At 43.0% G+C, this 27,416-nt stretch overlaps 1 protein-coding gene across 1 annotated transcript; it reads left to right on the plus strand.

Moving 5' to 3' along the window:
• Window positions 1-5,946: 5,946 nt before the first annotated feature.
• CHRNA1 (cholinergic receptor nicotinic alpha 1 subunit) lies at window positions 5,947-26,941 on the plus strand. The gene is made up of 9 exons (XM_007940110.2): window positions 5,947-5,989; window positions 13,263-13,408; window positions 13,512-13,556; window positions 14,713-14,822; window positions 17,519-17,714; window positions 19,119-19,356; window positions 23,490-23,713; window positions 26,024-26,263; window positions 26,810-26,941. Exons 1-9 carry the CDS (start codon window positions 5,947-5,949, stop codon window positions 26,939-26,941), a joined length of 1,374 nt encoding a protein of 457 aa, XP_007938301.1.
• Window positions 26,942-27,416: the final 475 nt, after the last annotated feature.

Genomic DNA, 27,416 nt, shown 5'->3' on the forward strand with positions numbered 1-27,416 from the left:
TCGCGCGATTACAAAACTATTGGCCTGCATAGCACTGAGCTTGGATGAAAAGGCAGAATGAAAAGAAACGGACCTTTCAGACAGGCTGAGACAATGACAGGGACAGGCCAGTTGGTGTGACCTGGATAAGATTGCCCAGCCTGAAGAAGTCTGGATTTTCAAAGAACTTTCCTTTGACTCCTGAGCCGTCTAGTATGGAGATTCTTGGAAACTCTGTAACCATGGAAAAGCAGAGCTGGGTTCTCTCAGGGGCTGAGAGCTGATGCCTATTTCCTGATTCTCCAGAGGGGAGAATGCAGCTCCAGGGATTCCCTGGGAGTGACCCTGAGCAGCCTGTTCCCCTACCCTGCCCCCAGGACAGGAGCTCAATGTTGCCTTGCTGGCGGTTGCCAGTTAAAGAATGGCTCTTCAGCCCTGAAGGGAAGACAATCAGCCCGGAAGAGGAGACAAACTAGAATCCCAGCATGGTGTGGGCCTCAGGCGCTTCGCCACAACTTGAATAACTGTCTGTCGCCACCTGCTGGCCTGTGGACTGAAGCCCAATGCTGGAAACCAAAGGATTTGGCTAAGGAGCAGGGAAACCTAACCTAACCTAACCTAACACTGCCTCAAGTCGACTATGACTCATAGCGACCCCTCCTTAAGTTTCCAAGGCAGTATCTCTGCAGAAGTAGATTGTCCAGTCTGCCTTCCAAGGAGCGGCTGGTGGGTTTGAACTACCAGCTTTCTGGTTAGCAGTCAAGTGCCTTAGACACTATGCACCAGAGCTCCCAAGGTAGACACCAAAACATAGACACAGAGTGAGTGTTTTCTAGTCACTGTTAATTTTACCTTCAAATGACCTTATATAATGTGATCTTCCATCCTATTCATAGAATTAAACTTTTCATTCATTCATTCATACATGCATGAACAGTTGTGTACTGAGTTTGTACTACGTGACAGGTTTCCCAACAGCTGGGATAGTAGTTAGCAAAAACACATAGAGTCTCTGCACTTCCTGGTTTGCAATCTTGTGGGGTGAGTTTGATGGTAATCAGATAATCCCACAAATAAATGTAATAGCATGCAACTGTGAAAGGCAGAATAGCCTAAAGGACTTTGGTTGGTTCTAAAATGGAGATTTGGCCTATTTGATGTGTATTAAAAATACTTTTTTTGCAAATATTTGTGAGCAAATCTGCTGCAAAAGACTCTTTAAAACATTTTATCACTTCCTCTCCCATATGCAAGGAGCTCTGGTGGTGTAGTGGTTAAGGCATCTGGCTGCTAATCAAAAGGTTGGTGGTTCGAACCTACCAACTCCTCTGTGGAAGAAAGATGGGGCAGTCTACTTCCATAATGTTTCACAGCCTTGGAAACCCAATGGGGGTCATTATGAATTGAAATCGACTCCTAGTAGTGAATTTGGTTTTTTTGGTTTTTAAGCCCCTCCTAGAAGAACATGGCATTGGGATTGGAGGAAGACTCATTAACAACCTGAGATATGCAGATGACACAACCTTGCTTGCTGAAAGTAAAGAAGACTTGAAGCACTTACTGAATAAGATCAAAGACTAAGCCTTCAGTATGGATTACACCTCAACATAAAGAAAGCAAAAATCCTCATAACTAGACCAGTAAGCAACATCATGATAAATGGAGAAAGGATTGAAGTTGTCAAGGATTTCATTTTACTTGGATCCACAATCAACGCTCATGGAAGTATAAGTCAAGAAATCAAACGAGGTGTTGCATTAGTCAAATCTGCTGCAAAAGAGCTCTTTAAAGCATTAAAGTCCAAGGATATCACTTTGAAGACTAAGGGGAGCCTGACTCAAGTCATTGTCCTTTCAGTAGCTTCATATGCATGTGAAAGGTGAGCAATAACCAAAGTAGAATCGATGCATTTGAATTGTGGTGTTGGTGAATATTAAATGTAGCATGGACTGCCAGAAGAACGAACAAATCTGTCTTGAAAGTACAGCCAGAATGCCTCTTAGAAGTGAGAATGGCTAGAGTGTGTCTCACGTACTTTGGTCACGTCATCAGGAGGTCCTTGGAGAAGGATATCATACTAGGTAAAGTAGGGGGTCAGCAAAAGAGGGAAGGATGCTCAGTGAGATGGATTGAAACAGTGGCTGCAACAGTGGGCCGAAGCATAACGACGACTGCAAGGACGCCAGCAGTGTTTCCCTCTGTTGTCCATAGGGTCACTATGAGTCAGAAACGACATGACAGCACCTTAACAACAACAACAAGCCCTTCCTAATGCTTAAGCCAAAACTTAACAAATCATCTTTAATGTCTACCTCTTGCATCCCCAATCCAGTCCTTCAGGTACTCCTCCTTGCCCTGTTGTTAGCTGCCATCAAGTCAGCTCTGACTCATAGAGACCTTATGTATAACAGAATGAAACATTGCCCAGTCCTCCACCATCCTCACAACCATTGCTGTTTGAGAGCCCATTGTTGTAGCTACAGTCAATCCATCTTATTGAGAGTCTCCCTCTTTTTCCATTGACTCCAAATTTCTGGACTTGATCTAGTCTTTTCCAATTCTGCATTTGAAACAGCCACTTCTTGCCTGAGCTTGACTCTTTCTTGTAATGACTTGTTAAGAAAAGCAAGTGAGAACCAATGCACGGGAACTTTGTGTTTTCCAGTCTTTTCTTCTAGAGCTACAGGCTAGATAGACACTGTTCACCAAGTAATTGCAAACAGCAGTCTCATTAAATAAACTGCTACTGTATAACATGAGTTGTCTGCATTTTTTTTCAGCCTTAATATCAATATCCTTGCCTCCCTCTGCAGTGCTCCATGTTTTAGGATTTATTTTTAACCAAAAGACTCTAGTTAACAGGTCTAAATTTTGCATTAGTTATGGTAACAGTAGTTGCTTTATAAACAAATCCAAGAAGAAACAAGACTGGCAAGAGTGTAGAGAGACTGGAACCCTCATACATTGCTGGTGGGATTGTAAAATGGTACAACCACTGTGGAAAATCATATGGCACTTCCTTAAAAAGCTGGAAATAGAAATACTCTATGATCCAGCAATCCCACTAAAAAACCCCCAAACTTCACTGCCATCAAGTCGTTTTCCAACTTACAGTGACCTCTCCTTGGGTTTCCTAGGCCGTATCACTATGGAAGTAGATTGCCCGACCTTCCTTCTGAGGAGTGGCTGGTGGGTTTGAACTGCCACCCTTCTGGTTAGCAGTCAAATGCTTTAGGCACTACACACACCACCAGCACTCTCACTACCAGGTATATATCATAGAGAAATAAGAGCCTTGACACAGATATTTATGCACACTCATGTTCATTGCAGTACTACTCACAATAGCAAAAAGATAGAAACAGCCTAAATGCCCATCCACAGAGGAATGGATCAACAAACTATGGTACATACACACAATGGAATACTACACGACGTTAAAGAACAAAGATGAATCTGTGAAACATAACATACATGAGCTTAGAGGACATTATACTTTGTGAAATTAATCAATCACAAAAGGACCAATATTGAATACGACCACTATTACAAAAAGTCAAGAAAAGGGTTTCACAAAAAATATTCTTTGAAGGTTACTGGGGGTGGGTGAGGAAGGGAGGATAAACTACTAACTAGAGGATAGACACAGATTAACGTGGGTAAAGGGGAAGGAAAATGGAAAATAAAATAAAGATAGCAATGCCAGCAGAGTCAGCCTAGGTCCCATCATTGAACATGGTCCTGAGGATCTACTTTGCTGAGTTTGTGAGGAAGCCTGTCGTCCTCTTTTCCCTTGTATCCATTGCTGAAAATGTGGGGAGAAGGTGAGGATGCCCCCCAGATGTCCTCATCCTTATTAAATAAATAAATGAACCCAAGAATTTCAATGGCATAACAATAAAGTAATTTATTCTCACTCATGAAATAGTGCTAGGTGATACCTAGCTCAGTGGGGTGCCCTCCTCCATGAGTCATTCAAGGATCCAGGATGTCAAAAGCAAAATGACATTTAACATGTAGTTTCTGGGACTGCCTTGAGGGTCATGTTCATTCTAGCCTGTCAGAAGTATAGAAAAGCAAGAATGAGCTCAGGTGGGAGGTTTTGTAAAGCTCATAAAGTTTCTCCTCACATTTCATTGGCTAGAATTCAGTCACGTGGCTCCATCTAGATGCAAGAGGCACAGTGGAAGGAGGAGGATGTATTGCCCGTCTAGGCAGTTATAACATCAAGCTATGAAAAGAACAGAACCATTATTTTTCAATGGACAGTTAGCTGATCTCTGATAATTCAACAGAAAAATATAAATAACATGAGCTTCCCTTTTCTCTTCTACCCTTCCTTTCTAATTATTTGCTTGGACCCACTGGAGCGTCAAGAATGTCCTTGGGCTTGAGGGAAGGGACCCTCCCTCAACTGATTCAGTTGGGAAGGTGGTAAGGAAGAAGCAGGCAGGGTGTCTTTAAATAACTGCTTCCTTCTATTAATCCATCTCCAACCATGAAAGATACCCAATATTGGTAAACACCACCACCAAAAAAATCTCAGACTGAGCAATTACCAACTGCTGTTTTTTAGGAATAGAAAAGCTGAACCACCATGCTCTTTGCTTACCTGAGATGAGAGCAAGCCAAGGAATGGAGGGAGTGAAGCTGGAACCTGGAACAGCTGCTCATGTCCTGGGACCCGGGCTTTGAACCAGTTCTTCCCAGATCAGTCATGACCAACGAAGCAAAACTGGAATGGACCCAAATTTGCAAAATGTGGGTGTACAGAACAATAACAGGACAGGAAAAAATACTGGTTGATGCCCTGATGGAGATACATAATCTCTCTCTTAGAAAACAAGGGCAGCATGTTCATTGCATAGCTTGATTGGCAGAGTTGAAAACAATGGTGCCCAACTCAAAGATGATGGCTGACTATGCCACTTAGAATATATGTCATTGTCCACAGTCATGGTGATAATCCAATCTCCTGCATCAGGTTCCTGAAAGGGCCCACTATGCCTCTTCTGAGTCTCCCATTTCTGACTTTGACCCATAATTTTTCCATTCTCTTTACCATTTTGATACACCCACAATTTACAAATTTGGGTCTGTTCTGATTTCACTGCACCAGCCATGAGTGAGCCAGTTTGAACTGATTCAAGGCCCTGAGTGGGACAGTTCTTCCTGTTAATTACTCCTTGAGTTTCACTTGAATAACAATATATTGGAGGTGGGGCAGTTTGATGCAGCTAATGGCCCATCTTGGGATAGGTATTGCCTGCGACAGATACAGGGGTTAGAACAGCCACTCCAGGGGCCAATAAAACCAGTTTATGGAAGAAGCTGTCTTTGTTAAAAGCCAAATCCAATCAAACACAGAACCTATAGCCCCAGATTCAACACCAATCACACACTTCTCAAATTCATTCAAAGTGAGTCACAAAAGTTCCAGACATTCTCAGGTTAACCCTGAACCAGAGGAAATGAGTTTTCATGTTTGTAGAATGTGCACTTTTGCAATTTAGGACAACCAACATCTCATATAAACATCTGTCTATTTGACCAGACCAAAAAGCCTTAATCAAATCAACCTAAATAGATGAGGTTCTGATTTACACCAAAGGGAGGCTGCTGTTCACCAATCAAAATAGTTCTTTACTTAATTTAAGTTTTTATTGATACTCAATCCATGGTGCACCTAAAATATGATGAAGTTCACCCTCAAATATTCAAGGGTAAAGCAATTGTGTAAAATGAGGCACACCTGTAGATAGTATAAGGACTCAGCCAGCCACTCCTTGAGTTCCAGGGCTGAGGGTAGCCCAGCTGTCACTGCTGCAAACAGGTGGTGTAAAACAATAGCTTCACTGAGCAGACTGGCTTTCCAAGCTCCCTGACAGTCAAATATCCAGCCAGAGAGTGCCAGTGAGCGGCACAGGCCACCACTCTGCTACCAGTGCACAGCAGTGCCCAGGTGTCATGGAACCCCAGCCTCTCCTCCTGCTCCTTAGCCTCTGCTCAGGTAAGTGCTGGGTGCGGGTTCCTTTCCTTTGAGGCTGAAGCTCCCAGGTCAAAGTCTTGCTTCTCTGATGGGGACGCAGAATGACCCAGGAGTTCACCAGCCAGAGGCTGCTCTGTCAGTTTCTTGCTGACATTGGTTTGATTGAATTTGAGGATACAGATTTGTAGTTTGTGTTGCTCAATTAAGATCAGAGCTATCTGGCTGAAGGCTACAAAGTAGACATTCAGGTCTTTTCCTCTATCCATGTTGGCATCTGACTCACCCACCCATATGAATAAACTTGGCAGCACTTCTACCATCCTGGAACTGCCTTCCTATTTGAACTATGGGGACATAGAGCAGTGACTTCTAATCTCAAATGTATTTAACAAGTCCTTTTACTGCCTTAGGAGAATTCTGATAATGAAGAGGATTGATTGACAGCTACATGTGCTGGAGAGTGAGACCTATTAATAATTGTAATAAAACTCTCTCTGCAGAGATAGGATATTTTGTAATTTTTAAAACTTCTGATGTTAGAAGGGAAAAAAGGCCATACAAATGTATTCCTGCCTCCTTTTTAAAAAAGGGACATTACTAAATGTAGGTTTTGAGTTTGAAATGAAACTATAAAACCTTGCACAGCCCTTGACCTGCATTCAACTCTGGAATGTGTCACAACACAGCAGCTGAAACACTATCCTGAATCCCAAACTTCCGGTGGAGGGAAATAGGAGCTGTTTGCTGATTGCTTAATATAAAGTTTACTGGTGATATCATCCCAACTGAGAAATGAGGCGGCAGACATTCTATGATTTCTCTTCTCTAATATTGCCTTGACAAAGGCAGGACTTTGGGGCAAAAGAGGTAATAAGCCTTATTATTAATTTTCTTCCAATTGCAGAGTTAAGGGAAATAGGCTCAACCCGGATAAATTATATCCTGTGGGATTTGGACCTGATCCAACCAAAGCTGGTCTGGTAGAGGTTTTTTTTTTTGTGTGTGTATGTGTTTGCAAACACCACACTCACACTCAATGAAAATTCTTATGTGAGGTACTTCCATATAAAAATCCTTAGGCAATCTCTTAAAACACCATGAACCTCCAAAAATGCATGTTTGCCTGTGAAAAGTTTGGAAGCATGTGATATATATTTAGATTAAACCTAGAGTTTCCTGGTATCAATTTACATGAGTGCCTCATAGACATTTATAGCTAGATCACACAGTCTAACAGCCTTGGTTTTTCATAAGAAGGAAACTGAAGCTGGAAGACATGAATTGATCTGTCAAAATCACTTTAATTTCTAATTTTGAGGGATACGATCATTTGGAGATTCTACTTGTTACACAAAGAGTCAGAACACATGGTCTGGAATAATCATAGATAGTGAGAGATATAGTATCAGATTGACATAAGAGTTATCCAAAGTGACTGATAAGAGCTCAAAATTCCTTTTGCCCAACCCACGGGCTCTACACTACATAAGAACAGGGATTGAAGTGTTATGGTACAAAAGAACACTTTGAAACTGTGGTGGAGTTCCCCTACTTAGAATCAGTCTTCTGTGGGCAAAATTCTCATTCATATCAAGGACACATTTCCTGGGTTAGCTCAACACATAATGATGATTCCAGTTCTATTTATGTAGCCCCTTTAATTGCAAACTATTCCTCTTCCGCAGTAGGAATCCCAAAGACTTCCTTGCCACCTTTCTTATGGCATATTACTTTCTAATTTGTTCACAGTTGTTTATGTAAATGACAAATGGCAATTTCCATGAGTGTAGGCAGATAGAAGTCATGTCAGATTCCCCTTTGAATCTCCCAAAGCTCCTAAAAACTGTCTTTGCACACAGTAAATGTTCAGTAAATATTTTTGAATAAATTATGTATGGTGTGAGGTACAGATCTTGTTTCACTTTTCTGCAGATAATATTTTAAAATAAATGAATATTACTATCATCTGAGTAAAGAAGATTACCGACATAATTTTTCTAAAAAGGGAAACTTTGACATTTCTTGTTTATCTTTTGTTTATACACAAGAAAGTATTTACTGAGACTCATTGAATCCATAAATGAGGGTCTAACTCCCTAAACCAAGGGAAGAAAATGATAGAATCCTGACTTCCTGAATCTTGAGTTCTGCAGTTTTTCTATCGTCTACTCTGCTTTGGAGGAGCTCTGGAAGCATAGTGCCTAAGGCACTTGACTGCTAACCAGAAGGCTGGCGGTTCAAACCCACCAGCCACTCCTCGGAAGGAAGATGGGGCAATCTACTTCCGCAGTGATCCTGCCTTGGAAACCCAAGGGGAGGGGGGATCGCTACGAGTCGGGTTGACTGGATGGCACACAACAACAACAACAACTCTGCTTTGGAAGAAGCCCTTGTGGTGCAGTGGTTGTGCTGCTCGGCTGCTTAAAGGTGGACAGTTCAGACCCACCAGCTACTCCATGGGAGAAAGATGGAGCAGTCTGCTTCCTCAAAGATGCATGGCCCTGGAATCTCTAGGAAGCAGTTCTACTTCATCCTGTAGGGTCACTATGAGTTGGAATCAACTTGATGGTTTACCCTGCTTTGGGAGGTGGAAAAAAAGGTGGGGGAAGGTGGGAAGAATACCAATGATCCCAAAGTAGTCTCTAAGAAATGGAGACCTCCTTGAAAATGCCTTAGAAATTTAATACGAAAGGACAACGCAACTTGTTGGTTGGCCTGGGTGGGAGAGGAGGAAGTGAATGTCACTAGAATGCCACCCGTGCCTGTTCCCTCACCCCCCTTCTCCTCAGTGGACCATGGGGTCAGCCTGCATATTTTTCCTGCTACATAATGCCAACTATCTGCTGTTTATTACTTCCTAGTATGTTCTTCCTGTCAAACTGGAATAAACAGACATTTCAAAATAAGCCACCCAAGGCAATGCCAAAGCTATAGCTTCAAACTCTAAGCTGCCAGGACCTGATGGTGGCCAAGGTACTCAGTGGTCCCTGCCAGTGCTGAATGGAAGCAGAAGGCTTGCCATGTCCCAGAACTCAGTGGGGAAACGGAAAAAATTGGATCTTCAGAAAGCCTACTCCTTTGAAGGGCCATTCAGTGCAGGTAGTTTGGGGGAGACGCCATGTGGAAGCTTTGCAAAGTCTCATGTGGCTTGGTACCTTGGAACTTTTGGCTCCGAAATACTGAGAAAGTAGAAATAAAGACATAGGCTAAGGGAGGGTTTTTCTACATGGAGTCCATGGAGGTAACGATGAAGACATTGAAGCTACATGTTGTTGTTGTTGTTGTTTGCCGTTGAGTCAGACCCGACTCATAGCAACCCCTCCTTGGGTTTCCAAGGCAGTATCACTATGGAAGTAGATTGCCCCATCTTCCTTCCGAGGAGTGGCTGGTGGGTTTGAACCGCCAGCCTTCTGGTTAGCAGTCAAGTGCCTTAGGCACTACGCTACCAGAGCTCCCTTGAAGCTACATATAATGCTTTAAAAAAATTCTAATGCAAAGAACATATTTACCTTTAGGGAGGGGGTGGTGAGCACAGGCCCTGGTGTCAGACTGGCCTTGGTTTATAATACCACTGTGAACTAGCTATGAAACCATGAACACACTGTCCAGCTCTCTGAATCTCCATTTTCACATCTGTAAAGTAGGAGTTGACATGCAGTCAATTTTAACTCATGGTGACCCCACTTATGTCAATGTAGAGCTATGCTCTAGAAAAATGGCTGATTTTTTTGGTGGTAAATCATCAGGCCTTTTTTCTCAGGTGCCTCTAGTCAGACTTGAACCTCCAACCATTTGGTTAGCAGCCAAGCATGTTAACCATTTGCATCACCCGAGGACTGGAGAGGGGTTCAGAAGCCCCTGAGTGATGCAAAGGGTTAAGTGCTTGGCGACTAATCAAAAAGGTGGCGGTTTGAATCCACCTGGGAGCACCTTAGAAGACAGGGCTTACAACACGCTTCTGGAAAGTCGCAGCTTGAAAATCCCAAGGAGCATTCTACTCTGCACACATGACGTCACCATGAGTCAAATAGACAACTCAACAGGAACTAACAACAACAACAAAAATACAGGTAAAAAGTTATTGGAAGGATTCAATGGGCTAATGAAGAGATAAGCCTTTTATTGAAGCTCTATGGGTTAATTAGACACACATTTTAGAGGAATGAAAATGAATTGATTCATTGCTTTGCATTGGTTATTTCAAGCTGTTCTGAAGTTCTGAATGAGAAGTACTGGAAAAGAGTGGTTGAGAGCATGGGTTCTGAATCTGAATCCTGGATCCGCCACTTAGGAAATCTTGGCAAATCACTGAACCTCTCTGTGCTTCAACTCTCTCATCTGTAAAGTGGGGACAATAATAGTATCTGCCTCATCCAAATGTGAGGACTGAAAGACAATATTATATAGAAGAGTATCTGACACATAGCAAGCTGGATGTATTAGCTATTATTTTTAGATTAATAAAAATAGGAAAAGTAGTTAACTTTTACTTAATTATTTTGTTGACAAACTCAAATTTTGGATCCAAGAAAGAACAAAAAAAGAAAAATAATGACCTGCCTTGGTGGTGACAGGTTAACACTACTGGGCAAAAAGGGGAGAACATCTCGCTCAATTTTTAAATTTTTCTTGGCCCTGACTCAGGTTACATGAATCAGGACAAATGTCTCGTGTGTCTGCTTCCTCTCTCAACCCTGAGCCGGTAGTTCCCAATAAGGGTTTGAGTTACAAAGAGCTTCATAAGACACTTGTTGGAATTTGAAGCACATTTTCTTATAACCACAATGGACATGCAGTAGTGAGGTTACCAGGACAGCCCCAGCACACTTATACAAGTAAGAGTGCAGGACCACAATGCAGAATGACAGCTTTGCCCTTACTAGCTCCATGACCTTGGACAAGTCCTCCAACCTTTCTGAATCTCAGGAAAGAATGACTGCCTGCCTGCCTGCTTCCCTCCCTCAAGCTAAAACCAAAACAACAAAAACAACAACAAAATACAATGAAACAGTTGCCATTGAGTCATTCCAACTCATAGTGACCCACTGACATCAATAGGGTTGGTGTCACCCTGTATGGTAGGTAACTCATGGTGTCACCCTGCTGCCCACACAGATCTCCTCCTATACCAGATCATACAGAATCCTTAGTAATGTTCATTATCAATTTTAATCATAGAATAATATGTGATAAGTACAGCTGTAAAATTGTTTAAATGTAATATTTGTTAGATTATATGAGCACTAACAACAGAATTGTTTTGTAAAATCTTTCTACATTGAATTACAACATTGTTAGTAACTAAGCGAACGGTTTTTGATTTTTCTCCTTTTCCTTTAATTACTACTTCATTCTCAAAAAAGTTATAGGTTTTAGATATTAATAAATTATAGATATAGGTTCACAAATACGAATTACCACAGTATTGTAGCTAAAACACCAGAAAATTTAACAAAATCAGCAACTACACCAACACTTGCAGCAATGGAAACAATAGTGTTTGTAGCATGTACAGACAGATCCACGTGACTCACAGCATCATTGTGATTAATTAATAATGACAGCTCCGACCATAGCACATTAGAAGGTTCAAAAAATAAATTAGCATAGAATTTTAGCTTTGTAGGTATACTGATATATGTAAGTTGGGCTTATGAAAATGTTTTGTTGTTGTGACTAACTACAGGGATATTTTTACAAAAAATAACACCTTTCTGCTGAAACACTGAATAAAAATTTTGTAGACCTTTTGATGTCACTCCCTTGACGGTGTCACCTTGTGGTCTGTACCCCTCCCTCCCCAGTTATGCCACCGTGGTGACTCCATATGTAGCAGAGTAGAACTGTGTCCCATAGGGTTTTCCTTTTTAAAAATTTTATTTCTTTTATTGTTGTTGTTGAAAACACACAGCAAATCGTAACCAATTCTACCTTCTCCATGTATAGTTTAGTGACGTTGATTACACTGATGATCATTCTCACCCTCATTTTCTGAGTTGTTCCTCCCTGTTAACATAAACTCACTGCTCCATAAGATTCCTCTCTGACCTTTCAAGCTGCTGTTGTCAATTTGATCCCGTTTGTTGTTGTTGTTATGTGCCCTCGAGTCGGCCCCGACTCATAGCAACCCCTCCTAGGGTTTCCAAGGTGGTATCACTATGGAAGTAGATTGCCCAACCTTCCTTCCAAGGAGTGACTGGTGGGTTTGAACTGCCAGCCTCTTAATGCTCAATGCAGACATTTTTCACTCATTACGCAAACTATTGTTTAGTTTTAACAAAGACTTCAGGGATATTTTTAGTTTAAGGCTTAAAGATTATGTCAGGGTGATAATTTCAGGGGTTCATCCAGCCTCCTGGCTCCAGAAAATCTGGAGGACATGAGAATTTGAAGTTCTGTTTCACATTTTCCCCCTTTTGATCAGGATTCTTCTATAGAATGTTTGGTCCAAATATTCAGTAATGGTAGCCAGGTACCATCCTGTTCTGGTTCCATGGCAAAGGAGGTGGTTGTTCACGGAGGCAATTAGCCAACCATTCCATTTCTTCATCCTCTCCTCATTGAGTTTTCAGTGATTGATTTTTCGGAAGCAGATAACCAGGCTTTTCTTCTGAAGTGCCTCTGGGTAGACTCAAACCACCAATCTTTTGGTTAGTAGCCAATCACATTAACCATTTGCACCACCAGGGACTCCCACCTCAGGCTAGAGGATTAAATAACATGTTGGACATAAAAGGGTAATGGATACTGAAAGTCTAAAATGATATTGCTCTCAATTCTGAAGAACAAAACTCATGTTCCAAATAGGAGTCCCAAGCCCAAATCAATAAAGCAGATAATTTTCACTCTATTTTAACAACTTAACAGGGACATGTACCAGCAGCAGCAATTTCTGGCTGTTCACAGTGTCATGAGATCCGAGGCCAGTGTCTCCGAGATTTTACTATACCACGACATGACTCATGGAGACTGGCTTTCCTGTGGACCTTCCTTCTTGCATATGCCATGTTCCTAACAAACTTGATTCTGGGATAAATTGTGTTGAGGAATTTCACCTGTCCCAAGTACAAGTGTTACGATAATCTGGCACATCCCTACTGTTGCCTGGGAAGAGACCACAGCAGCAGTTGTGTTCAGAGAGGAATTTAAGGCAATGATCGTTACATACATTGGAGAGCACTTAGGCAAGGTGGCCTGTGTGTCTCCCCCTAGCGGGCTGTGTCTCAATCACTCATTAGTGTGAATGGGATGCTGGAGCCAAACTTGACAGTATGTGTGCTATTTCCTGTCTCAGCTGGCCTGGTCCTGGGCTCCCAGCATGAGACCCGTCTGGTGGCAAAGCTATTTGAAAATTATAACAGCGTGGTACGCCCCGTGGAAGACCACCGTAAGGTCGTGGAGGTCACCGTGGGCCTGCAGCTGATCCAGCTCATCAATGTGGTGAGAAGAGAGCTCTGGGCTCCCACAGCACCCCTCTCCCAAGGCACCCTTCTCTCGTGACTGCCCTCCCTGTCCACTCATTATGTATCTTCTCTTTTTTCAGGATGAAGTAAATCAGATTGTGACAACCAATGTTCGTCTGAAACAGGTCATTCCACTGGATGATTGTATTATATTGTGTTTATTCACCCTGGGCCCAGAGGAAATCACTTTGGGTTATAGGGATATATACCTCAATATTGAAAGTGGATATTTTGAGGTGATGGAATTATAGGTCATGTTGGTTTTTTTTTTTTAACTTTGAACTTTTTCTGTGTTACATAAATTTGCTGTATTGAACATATGTTTTTGTTTGTTTTTACACAAATATGAGATTATATATATAGAGAGAGAGAGAGAGACGAAAGGCTCAGTCCCTGGGTGGTGATTAAGCACTTGACTACTAGCCAGGAGGCTGACAGCTGAAAGTCACCCAGAGGCACCTCAGAAGGCAAGCCTGCTGACCTGCTTCTGAATGGTCACAGCCTTGGAGACCCTATGGAGCAGTGCCATGCTGTGCACACAGGGTTACCATGTGTTGGAATCAACTCAAAGGCAATTAACAAAACAACATACAGAAAAATATGTAGTGATTATACATATATATATATATATATTGCCTGCTTGAGGAATATGTTCATACTGGCATCACTTTCCTGTCTTGGGGTATGGGCAATGTGGTGTGGTGGACCTGCCACTTCCAGCTACATAACCTTGCAGGTGCCTTTGTTTCCTCATCTGTATAATGAGGTCTGTGATAGCTCCTTCTTCATGGGGTCCTGGTAAGGACTGCATTAGTTAACATAGGGAAAGTACCTAGAGCAGTGCCTGCATAGTCTGTGCTATAGTATCAGTTGTTGTTGTTGTTGTTATTTGCCGTCAAGTCGGCCCCGACTCATTGCGACCCCTCCTTGGGTTTCCAAGGCAGTATCACTACGGAAGTAGGATTGCCCAACCTTCCTTCCGAGGAGTGGCTGGTGGGTTTGAACCTGCAGCCTTCTGGTTAGCAGGCAAGTGCCTTAGGCACTATGCTACCAGAGCTCCTATAATATCAGTGTTACCTGTTATTGTCTGCTACAGTGAAAGCTGATTTTTTTTTTTAAATAACTTTTTATTGGAAAGCTGAATTCTGAATCTAATATTTCTCAGGGGAGCACAATTCTATCAATGTCTGAATTACATGCCCCTCAGAGCCCTCGATAACCTGACATTAAAAAAAAAAAAAAAAATTAGCTTTTTAATTGGCTAAATGTCTTCACTTCTAGCAATGGGTGGATTACAAGCTAAAATGGAATCCAGAGGACTATGGAGGCGTGAAAAAAATCCACGTTCCCTCGGAAAAGATCTGGCGCCCAGACCTGGTTCTGTACAACAAGTGAGCAAGACCGTCAGGGGTGAGGGGCAGAGGGGGACCATTGCAGAGCCCTAGCGGAAGGGCTGCCGGCTTCTCACAGCCGTTAACATTAAATAATCCTTAAAAACCAAGAGCCAAGTTGACACGCTAGGGGTGCCATATGGTGTCTGATGTTATGAATAGAAACAATTATCGGAGCCAAATTGAATCAGGGTGGTGGGGTGGGGGACATTTAATCCCTGAGAGCTCCTGAAGGGTGTGTGGCAAGTATCCAAGGAACCCAAACTTGATATAATGAGTTCCTTGGAATTAAATGCCCTTCCTACCAAATCGCTTGGAGCCTCTGGGGGTTGTTATTCATCACATCCAGCACGTCATCCCATGACGCTGCGTGCTGCTGAAAGGCCCAGGAAGCCGGCGTACCCATCCAGTAGACTCCATGACAGACTGCATGTTGTGAAATTATAATGCGATTCAAGACGTTCCGATTTAATGAAACGTTCATTATCATATGCCCTTCATTTGTCAGGGAATGTTCGTTTCAAACAGCATCCTTCCTAGGCAGTAGCGTTCGACACCGGCCTGGAGGATTTACGGTCTGACATTATACGACATGTGTCTGGACGGGAGAGCAGGCTGTGCGTTCTCGCCGATATCAGGGAATGTGGCAAGGGCTGTGGAATGAAAATGATACCCTTGAAGGAGTCCTCAGCTTTGATTTTCTACCTCATATTTTCTAGTTATAGTTGGGATTCAATCTCGAGCCATATTACTCAATCATTTGTGTAACCTCGTTGGAGAAACATGCTGATAGAGCAGAATGTCTTTTTCAGTAAGATCTGAGGGAAGCAATTAAAATCCTCTGGGCCTTTTGACAAGTTCACCCAGGAGCAGCCTGATGGGGAAAGAACCCTGTTTCACCTGTGCATAGAAAGAGACTTAGACAATCTAAGGCCCTTTATGGAGTTCCAGGGTAGTGCAAGTAGTTAATGCTCTCTGCTTCTAAAGGAGCTCTAGTGGCTTAGGGCCTAAGACATTTGACTGCTAACTAGAAGGTTGGTGGTTCAAACCAATCAGCCATTCCATGGGCAGAAGACTGGGCAATCTACTTATGTAAAGATTTACCACCTCAGAAAACCAAAGGGGGTTGTTATGAGTCAGAATTGACTCAATGGCAGTGAGTTTGGTTTTTTTGGTTTTCTAATTGAAAGCTTGGCAGTTTGAGTCCACCCAGAGGCACTCAGAAGAAAGACCTGGGTAGCCTCTTCCAAAAACCAGCCATTGAACCTGTGCTATGGAGCACAGGTCTGCTTTGACCCGTATAGGGTAGGTATGACTCAGAATCAGCTCTGCAGTAACTTGTCACAGTCTTCTGTGGGTCTTTTGAGAGAGTCCAAAGCCACACAGTTTCTGGATAAAGAGCCCCCCTAATGCAAAGGAAAAATACCTAGAAAGAAACTCCCTTACCTCATAAGTTGAGGGACCCTTGGGTCCTCCAAATCCCACCGAGGCAAACCCCAGTCTACATACACCCTAGATACCTCTCTACTACTCTGCTTTCTGCCAAGCCCCTGGAACACGGGCTTTTTACAGGGAGAGTAAACTGCTCGCTGAATGAGGCCTGAAGACACAGCTTATTGTTATTGTTTAGCACCTATCTTTTTTTTTTTTAAACTCAGCAGCAACTGTTTTTTCTTTTTTCTTTTTAAGAGAGAGAGAGAAAAAAACTATTGCCAACTTTTGAAAATCAAGAAACATCACCTAGATTTTTAGCCTCTCTAAAAATTCCATTTAAAAATGTGGGAATTTTGCATTAAAAATCAGGATTTCCAATTTCTCTTGAAGAATCCAAAAGTCTGGTCCCTAGGTCCTCCACTTCCAGTGAACACCATGGGCAGAGCTGAGTGGTGGCTTTTTTTAGCTGAGAGCTGGCGCCTCCCCTCACTATACCCCGACTCATTCCTGTCTGGTCTGGCTGTGAAGGCATCCTAGTCTGTGACCCCACCATGTAGTTCCCCATAATATTTACAGAAGTATGGACCTCTTCTTTAACTTAGGTCTCATAGTCGGGAGCCCCTGGAGGTGACTTTACTAAACATTCTTGTTTTTTTCCTTGTCAGCTCTCAAAATGTATTGGGGAGGGGACAGATGGAGATCAGTAATACAAATACTACTGAGGACTGAGGGAAAAAAAGAAAAGAATCGAGATACAGTAGATCAGTGTTACCTGTTATTCCTTTTAAAACGTAGACCCTTAGATTCTTCCCTCCCTCCTTGATATTCTGTAGCTATTCTGATTCAGGGTTAAGGTGGTGCCCAAGCCAAAAGAACCAAACTCACTGCTGTCGAGTCGATTCCAACTCATTATCACCCCTCCTTGTGTTTCGGAGGCCATATCTCTATGGAAGTAGATTGCCCAGTCTTCCTACCGAAGAGTGGCTGGTGGGTTTGAACTGCCAGCTTTCTGATTAGCAGTCAAATGCCTCAGGCACTAAGGTGGTGCCCAGGTTTGGTTTGGTTTTGCAAGCACCCCAATGATTATTATTCTTAGACAAATTTCAGAATCACTGTGAAAGGTAAAAAGTAACACTGCCCAAAAGAAAGCTTCTATAATTAGCACCTGAATAATTAACAGCTGTCTCCTATTAACATCTCTAAGCAGAGCTGAAGGCTCATCTGTCACTTGGAGCCATATTCCTCTTTTGTCCCAATTGTAGTGCAGATGGTGACTTTGCCATTGTCAAGTTCACCAAAGTGCTCCTGGACCACACTGGCCACATCACGTGGACACCGCCAGCCATCTTCAAAAGTTACTGTGAGATCATCGTCACCCACTTTCCCTTTGATGAACAGAACTGCAGTATGAAGCTGGGCACCTGGACCTATGATGGCTCTGTGGTGGTCATCAACGCGGTACGTGGTGATCTTGTGGACTAGGTCGGATTCAGGAAAGCTGTGATTCGAGTCTCTGACTTCTGTCCCTCTGGAATCATAGGCTCTCAGCACCAATTAGAACCAGTTTTTCAAATTGGTTCATTCCATTTTGAATTCCTGCTGAGAATTTGCATTTCCAACCCAAGGATGCTGGCTTCATCAGTTTTGGGGGTAGGGGGTCTAGGGCATGTAAGTGAGTCTGAGGGCTTTTGAAGCTGATCAAGCAAAATGATACGACCACAACATGGCACTGTTGCAAAACAAGTTATTTACTGGAGCCAAAAGTTTGAAAGATTTGCATGCAGGATAAGTCCTTGCAGCAATGAACTCTTCCACAGGCAAGAGGCTCAGGGGCCTGCCAGGAGGGGAAGAGTGCAAAGGAACGCCAAGGGATAAGTGGGGAGCAGAGGAGGGGGCTTATGTATCTAGGCAATATCTATCAATAGCAAGGTGGGGAGTCTGGATCAGAGAGCTCTGAAGGGCAGTAGCAGGTTGAGGTCTTTATAACTACAGGGTTTATCTTATCTATGGCTAGCAGAGGAGTCCTTGGATAGTACAAAAGGTTAATGCATTCGGCTGCTAACCGAAAGGTTGGAGACACTCCAAAGTGCCTTGAAAGAAAGGCCTGGCTGTCTACTTTGGAAAAGTTGGCCATCAGTTCTCCTCTGACACAGATGGGATCACCATGAGTTGGAATCGCCTCAGCAACAACTGTTTCCGAAGGCTAGCAGATGCTGCGCACAGTTTGTGAGGGTATGCAAAGCAGCAGGCTCTAAATGGCTAGAACTTTGCTTATTTGGGCTACTTTTAGGACAATTATGGAGAGCTCTGGTGGCACAGTGCCTAGGCATTTGACTGCTAACCAGAAGGCTGGCGGTTTAAACCCACCAGCCACTCTGTGGAAGGAAGACCGGACAATCTACTTCCATAAAGATTTACCATCTCGGAAACCCAAGGAGGGGTTGCTATGAGTCAGAACTGACTCAATGGCAGTGGGTTTGGTTTGCTTTGGTTTAAAACAATTGAATGTGTAGAAATTTGGAGTTTGGCCAAGGAGGGCTTTGGGGCTAGTGGCTTCATCCTGTTATGAAGAAATAACCCAGGGCCAATAGTTGGAGGCCATCTTGGCTCATTTCTAAAACAAGGCATCAATCATTGTGTTTTAAAATCTCCTGTGGGACTCAAATGTGTAGCCAAAATAGAGAATCCCAGCAGTCCAAAGGAAAGGAATCTAAGCTCCCAAAGCGGAAATGGCCCAGGTTCCCTTCTGGGTCTGTGACAGACAGAGCTGGAGTCTGTTGTCTTGTCACAGCTGATTAGGAAATCCTGCCCGTTGGCAGGGTGACTTGGCTGAGCTTTCAAAACCTCATTGTACCTTCTCAGGAAAGCGAACACCCTGACCTGAGCAACTTCATGGAGAGCGGCGAGTGGGTGATCAAGGAGTCCTGGGGCTGGAAGCACCAGGTGCTCTATGCCTGCTGCCCCAGCACCCCCTACCTGGACATCACCTACCACTTCGTCATGCAGCGCCTGCCTCTCTACTTCATCGTCAACGTCATCATTCCCTGTCTGCTCTTTTCCTTTCTAACGGGCCTCGTGTTCTACCTGCCCACAGACTCAGGTGGGTGCAGTTGCTATGACTACTGCTTCTGATGCTGATGTGTCTTATGCTGCTATTTTGGGGAAAGCCAGAAAGAATCATGTGCTAACAAACAAATACAGGCAGGCAGATCCAAATCATTACCACTGGGAACATGCACTTGCCAAGTGGCCAGCGGCAGCAGTGGAGGTCATTGTGGATGGAACTCTCAACTGGGACAGACACACAGAGCAGACAGAGAGTTGCACATGACCCTAAAGTTGCACGTAAATAGTTCAGTCTAATTAACATAGAAGGAGCTCTGGTGATATAGTGGTTAAGGCATTTGGCTGCTAACCAGGTGTGGGGTTGGAACCCACCAGCTGCTCCATGGAAGAAAGATGAGGCAGTCTGCTTCTGTAAGGATTTCAGCCTTGGAAACCCACTGATGGTCACCATGAGTCCAAATCAACTTTATGGCAGTAAATTCGGTTTCTATTTGAGTTAATGTAGCAGATTCTGGGTGGTGTGAACAGTTAATGTGCTTGACTGCTAACCAAAACATTAGAGGTTTGAGTCCATTCAGAGGCATCAGAAGAGAAACCTGGCAACTTACTTTCTTTTCTTTTTTTTTTTTTTCAATTTTTATTGTGATTTGTGTGAAAGGTTACAGAGCAATTTCATTTTCCATACAGCAGCTCACATATACTTTGTCTCATGACGTTGACTGCAATTTCCCACAATGCAACAGCTCTCCTCCCACTTCCTCCCCGTAGTTACCTCTTCCCTGTGTCCTTCCCTCCATGCACTCCTGCCCCCCAAGCTGTCTCCCTGTGCATTCACAGCCCATTGTCTCAGGAGTTCCACCAGGCTCTATCAGCCCAGCAAGCCTAGCCCCTTTTATTTATTTATTTTTATGATTTTTAGTTTTGTTCCACATTATTCTCCCACTCTGTCCAGGACTGGTGATTTACTTTTGAAAAATCAGCCATTGAAAACCCTGTTGAGCACAGTTCTATTATGATACACGTGGAGATGCCATGACACACATGAGTTTGGGTCAACTTGACATCAACTGGTTAAGTTAACATGGATTAACCATTAATAATTATTTGCTGAATACCTATTTTGATCTCAAAACGTGCTGACTGAGTCGTCATCACAAACACAACTCATGCCCACTCTCCCTGTGGAGTCATTTTCCACATATTGACTAATCTAGGCCTGAACTCTTCTACCCACTACTTAACCCTTGAAAATCACTTTTGCCTTTCTGTTTTCCAGGTGGCAGTCTCTTTATACATGAGACCAAGTAGAATTCTTTCTCATATATCAGCCTGGACAACTTACTTATGTCCTACCGAGTAATCACATCTGTGACTCAATTTCATCAAACATCGACAACCTACAGGAAAGTGGGGAGAGGCACACACTCCTGCCAGCCAGTCACTCCTCACAGACACTTTCTGGAAGACAAGTTGGGGAGAAAAGAAAGATGATGCAGATCTTCAAACTCATGGTGTTGTGTTGTTATGTGCCGTGGAGTCGGACCGACTCATAGCGACCCCTCCTTGGGTTTCCGAGGTGGTATCACTATGGAAGTAGATTGCCCAACCTTCCTTCTGAGGAGTGGCTGGTGGGTTTGAACCGCCAGCCTTCTGGTTAGCAGTCAAGTGCCTTAGGCACTATGCTACCATAGGTAGCAACTATATCAAAATGATAAAAAAAAAAAAAAAAAAAAAAAAGTCTAAATCTAACTTTCCAACAACTAAACAAAAAGATTATTCACTTCCTCATCTAACAAGTATTTGTTGGGCAACTATTATGTGGCAGTGATACCAAAACAAAACAAAGCTCATTGTCAACAAGTCAATTCCAACTCATGGCAACCCCTCCTTGAGTTTCTGAGGCCATATCTCTATGGAAGTAGATTGCCCGATTTTCTTTCCAAGGAGTGGCTGGTGGATTTGAACCGCCAGCCTTCTGGTTAGCAGTCAAATACCTTAGGCACTATGCCATGGGAGCTCCCGTGGCAGTGATAAGACACACAATAAGACAGAGTGCCTCACTCCCCCAGAAGGTATGTCCTAGTGACTGTCCTCGTTGTTAAACAAATGACCACAAGTGCAATTTTTTTTAAACTTTTTAATCAAATGACGCTTCTTAAGGTGAATATAGAAAACACCACGGAAACTAATCAGAGAGGTTGTGAAGATGAAATGATAGACGCTTGTAAAGCATTTAGGACAGTGACTAGAATAAGTGCTTGATAGATGTCCGACTACTGTTAAGGAGCCCTGGTGGTACAATGGTTAAGGATTCACTGAGGGGCTAACCAAAAAGTTGGCCGTTTGAACCCACGCAACGACTCTGTGGGAGAAACAGCACTGGTGATCTGCTCCTGTAAAGATTCTTACAGGCTAGAAAACCCCGTGAGGGCAGTTCCCGTCTGTCCCATGGGGTTGCCGTGAGTCAAAAATTGTCACTAACAGCATTATTATTGTTAATCAGGAAATATGATATGAACTGATAAATATGTTATGTCTTCTTTTTCACTTTGTGAAAAAGCCTTCAAAAGGTAGAATTGACTTTTTGTTTTCTCCTAGTCTTCTCCATATCCTGAAAATACTCCTGTTCTCACATCTTATTCATTTCCCTTCTCAGTTTACATGTTTGCTTCAACCTCACAGAGTGTTGATTCCTTGGGGGGCAGGAAGGAACCGTGCTCATCTGGGCTCATCTGTGCAGCCCAAAATGCTGCAGGAGTGAAGCTGGGTTAGAAAACTCAGACTGGGATTGAGGGTAATGGAGGAAGAGGAGGAACATTGAAGAAATATGAAGAAATTAAATTGACTTGTTTTTGAGTCTGGCACATGCCCTCACATCTCACTCTATCTGAGGGTGTAGCACTTGGAAAGAAACTAGCTCCGCAATTCCTGGTCTGCTTGGAAAATCCTTGGAAGCCTCATCTGGACAGACTATAACACAAATAATTATCCAAGTGAGAGTGCTACTCGAAGCTTGATGACGGATGACCTTGAACTGCCCGTAGCAGAAGCTTGTCATTACAAGGCTTTCCTGGCATTTTCCAGGACAAGTGGTGTATGAGCTCAGTAATTACCAAACACAGACATCTGTGGACTGCATTAGCCCATGGGAGCAGGAAAGGAAACAAACAAACAAAAAAAAGATTTTTTAAGAATACAAGTTGTCAAAAAATAGGGAATAGGAGTGGCTAATAAGTTATCTACTAGTTAAAAAGCTCCACCCTTTTAATCAAGGCAAACCACGGTTTTTCCAAGAACAGAAATAGCAAGAGCAGGCCAAGGAAAGTTCCTTTTACTGGCTATCTGCTGCATCTAAGAAGGGCAACTCCTCACAAAAAACTCCCTGACTTCCTCCCATGCTTGCCCAACCAATACTCAGATAGAGAATTGTCTACCCAGAAATCATAGGGTTTGAAGAAGCAAGATGGATGCAGGAGGAATCCCTGTTCCCTTAATATGAAGGAGGGAAAAAAGCTAAAAATAAGAAAGAAGAATTGCCTCTTAGATGAGATGAGAAAGTGAGTGGTGTAAAGTCACTGGTATGCCAAGGAGAACTTGACCTTGCAGATTTTGTCCTTTACTTGTTTTTGGTCTTGCCACTTACTCCCATAATGAGAAAATTATATATAATTTATATACTATATTAATTTTTATATAAGTACATTATATATAAATACATATACAAATATATATATATATATACATATATATAAATATTATGTATTTATAGTGTCTTTATATATATACATAATCCCTCAGGTCAGTGGCAGCAGCAGGGCTACCCACCCATCTGCTGGGCAACAGGAGGCCAGGTTACAGTTCAGTTCTGTGAGGTTTCACACGTTCTGCTGCCGAAGGAGAGCTTTGCCTGCCCAGATCCTCTCAGGATTCCCTGGGTTCCACCACGAAATGGAATTCTGGGGCATGACACGAAGCAGCTATATCCTGCTTGGCAGACTTTATGGGCAATACTTGCTCCTTGCCATGGAGGAGTTAAGGTGCCAAGGTCACAAGGGAAATTCTGCAGAAAAACATCAGAGTCTAGAATAATGCTCTGAAGCCATGCTGGTCACATTCCTCTCATCGTTGGGTCTGTGGGTTGTTGTGTTCTTCTTCCTGTCTTCCTAGGGGAGAAGATGACTCTGAGCATCTCTGTCTTGCTGTCTTTGACTGTGTTCCTTCTGGTCATCGTGGAGCTCATCCCATCCACCTCCAGTGCTGTGCCCCTGATTGGGAAATACATGTTGTTCACCATGGTGTTTGTCATCGCTTCCATCATCATCACCGTGGTTGTCATCAACACGCACCACCGCTCACCCAGCACACACACCATGCCTGAGTGGGTCCGGAAGGTGAGCAAGGCCCCTGCAAGCTGGGTACAGGGCAGTGTTCCCTTTAGGACATTGTGTCTGTAGGTTTTATCTTAGAAAATTAATACTCTGGTTTGACATGCATAGACTCATTTATTTCATTGCCAGGTAGTCATGGCAAAGGCACACAAGTAAACCCTCACAACATACACTTTAAACTGGAGAATCAGAATTAATAATTACAATCACAATGTTAGTTCAATGATTAGAGTCTAAATCTCTAGACTTCAAGCTTTTGCCTTTAATGAGAAGTCTTGGGAGGGAGGCTTTACTAACTTGAACTTGACAGAAGTCCTTCATAGCTCGGGTCCTATGTCAGCAGCAGTGGGCAAAGTCTCAGCAGCCCCTTGATGTTTGCTTCTGCCTTTTCTCAGGGCAGGAGCTCTGGAGGTATAGTGCTTAAAGCATTTGGCTGCTAACCCAACAGTCGGTGGTTCAAACCCACCAGCTGCTCTGTGGAAGAAAGACGAGGCAGTTTCCTTGCATAAAGATTTATAGCCTTGAGAGCCTATGGGGTAGTTCTATCCTGTTGTATAGGGTCACTATAAGTCAGAATCAACTGAATGGCAGTGCATTTTTGGTTTTCTCAGTGAGTGAGCGGGAATTTAGGATGCATATGTGAATTTGTCACCTTGGCTCCACACAACAAGAGCCAGTGTGATGTCAAACATTAGTATATTATGTCTTTCCTCCCAATTAGAGATCAGCTGAGTGACACATCTTTTCTTCAAGGTTAGAGATAGGGAGTTCACTTAGATTTATGTCTCAAGGTCAGTTTACAAAGATTAGCTATGTCATGTCTTCTCTAATCACAGCCCGTCAGGTCAAAGTCAACTTAAAGATTATATACCATGTTCTTCACATACTTCCATGTTCCTAGGTCTAAGTTTAGAAATTTTCTAAATAAGTTTCTTATAATTTATAGGTTTTTAATGACTTACAGTTAGAGAGTCTCAGAAAGGAAGACATACCTCTATTTCTAAGTTCATGTTTTGATTGTGTATATAAAATGTAATTTGAAAGCATAGTAGTGACTTATACCTTATAGGATTTGAGATCATTATAGAGACATACAGGACACCATGAACAGGAAGCTCCCTTTCATGTAGCCAATGGAATTCTAGCTAACACTATGGGTACCTAGGAACTGTAAGTTCTTTCTGAGCTATAGGGGATTTTTGGAAGGAACTTTCTTTGGCCTCTTTCTCAAAAAACTCCAAACCAAATTCACTGCCATTGAGTCGATTTCTACTCAGAGCGACCCCCATCACGTTTCTGAGGTGGTAAGTCTTTACAGAAGTAGATTGGCCCATCTTCCTTCCACGGAGCAGCTGGTGGGTTTGAACTGCCAACCTTCTGGTTAGCAGTCAAATGTGTTAGGCACTATGCCACCAGAGCTCCTTTATAGGGATGAATAATTAAAATATTGTAGCTTTCTCAGGGAGAGAAGGAAAACAGAATGAACAAATCCCACTCCAAATTGAAGCTGAAAAAATATCTTTGATTAGAGAAGATTAATAAACCTGGTGTCTTCTTATTCAAACGCTGTGAAATTCTTGAGATGTTTGTGTATATATCTCCTGCTTAATGGGCAGCTTGCTTATTTTTTGCCAGTGGAATCAACTATTGAGAACTAGAAAGAGGGTTAGAGATGGGAGTATTTGGGGCCTTGATAAGAGATTGTCCCAAAGTGAGTTTAGTGAGGAACTTAGTCTCAAAAGCTTACAGTATTGAATTTAAAATGTGTTAATACACAATATCACACAATATAAAACTTCATAGAGATATTAAAGTCCAAGGTCTTTTGTGAAGAATACAACAGATTTGTCCAGAATTGAGAACCACTGCTTGTGATGCACTCTTTTTGGAGATTAACAACACCCACATCTGTAAAGACTACTAGATAATTCCTAGCAATACCCATGTTGCGGTTTCTTGGGAACAGGAAATGGAAGAAAACAATCTAGTGGTTTTGTGAGGCCAGAAGCGTATATATTTGGGGAGGAGGGGCCTCTCTCTTGAGAACACGTTGCTGGGACCCCTCCAGAGCCTCGGAGAAGCGGTGCCGGTGAGGACTCCTGGAGCTTGAGTTTCCTTGTTTCTTGTGAGCTGCACACAGGCTCCCTCTTGTGGCGAACTCGTCACATGACATAGTCATTGCTGTTAACCCAACAAGGAGGCGGAGTCCCAGAGAAGTGACAGACTTGCCCAGGGTCGCATTGCTAATTCAAAAATGCTTGATGCTTGCCCCTGGACGATAATTTTCACACGCGGATTTCTTCTTCGTATTAGGTGTTTATCGACACTATCCCAAATATCATGTTTTTCTCCACAATGAAAAGGCCGTCCAGAGAAAAACAAGACCGAAAGATTTTTACAGAAGACATTGATATTTCTGACATTTCGGGGAAGCCAGGGCCTCCTCCCGTGGGCTTCCATTCTCCCCTGATCAAACACCCGGAGGTGAAAAGTGCCATCGAGGGAATCAAGTACATAGCAGAGACCATGAAGTCGGACCAGGAGTCCAACAACGTAAGCTGCAGGCTAGACATCCTCCTCTCTGGGTCTAAGTGATCAAATGCGCAGGCGTAGACAGATGGGTTGGGCTTAACGGGTAGGCTGACATTGAATAGGCAGCTACTGACCCTAGATGTGCCTTGATGAACTCCTCTAGACCCCTTGGTGAGTTGTCACGTTCTGAATAGTCTGTTCCAAAAATAAAGATCATAATAGAGTCCCAGGTGGTGGGAACGGTTAACACAGTCAGCTGCTAACCAAGAGACTGGCAGTTAGAGTTCACCACGAGGCAGCTCAGAGGGAAGGCCATCCCAACGCGGTGAGTCCATGGAAATGCTGGTAACGTGTGAGAAAACCCTGTGGACCACACAGTTCCTACTCTGACATGCAAGGGGTCCTGGTGAGTTGGAACTGACTCAACAGCAACTGGTTTAATGCCAGCCAATGGTTGTTGAGCATATTGAGATGGACAGTAGAAGGGTCCATAGATGATGCATGGCATGAACATTAGGACCCATGAACACCTTCAAGAAATGCTGTCTAAATCCTCTTCCCTCCCAGGCGGCCGAGGAATGGAAGTACGTTGCAATGGTGATGGACCACATCCTCCTTGTGGTCTTCATGCTCGTCTGCATTATTGGAACCCTGGCTGTGTTTGCGGGTCGGCTCATTGAATTAAATCAGCAAGGATGAGCAGAAGGCTGAGTCGGGCCTAGCTCTGCCCCGGGAAGAGCCTGAGCAGAAGAAAGGAAGGGAAGAGAGAAAGAGTTGTCTACTTCAAGATGCTGTCATTTATCACCATTTAGTTTTCTGTGTTTATTATTAATGACTATGATTTGTGTTTGTATAAGGTGATGGCCTCAAGGTGCCTTCATTGCTTCTCCTTTTCAGCCTGTGTGCCTCCCTGGAGAGGGAACCCTTTTCAGTAAATCAAGCTGTTGATTTCCAATGGCATCTGAAAGATTTCTAACCAAGATTAGAACTTTGGTTTCAAATTTGTTTATTTTTTTTAAAGTAAAGAATGTATCCTTTGCTTTGTTATGGGTTTCATACCTACCAGGGAAGCCCCATTACCAAACAGATGACACAATTGGTCTAGAGAAATAGGAAGCAATGGGAAGGAAACAGGAAATTCCAGAATGGAATGCAGACTGCATCAGAAACTCAT

Source organism: Orycteropus afer, unplaced genomic scaffold (assembly GCF_000298275.1).
Source record: "Orycteropus afer afer isolate SDZICR_OR568_19922 unplaced genomic scaffold, OryAfe1.0 scaffold00001, whole genome shotgun sequence".
NCBI classification, from domain to species: domain Eukaryota; kingdom Metazoa; phylum Chordata; class Mammalia; order Tubulidentata; family Orycteropodidae; genus Orycteropus; species Orycteropus afer.

Coding starts and splice junctions, on each gene's coding strand:
- CHRNA1 (XM_007940110.2), top strand. CDS start 5,947: ATGGAACCCCAGCCTCTCCTCCTGCTCCTTAGCCTCTGCTCAG. Junction 5,990..13,262: donor GCTCCTTAGCCTCTGCTCAG/GTAAGTGCTGGG, acceptor TTCCTGTCTCAG/CTGGCCTGGTCCTGGGCTCC. Junction 13,409..13,511: donor TGATCCAGCTCATCAATGTG/GTGAGAAGAGAG, acceptor CTCTTTTTTCAG/GATGAAGTAAATCAGATTGT.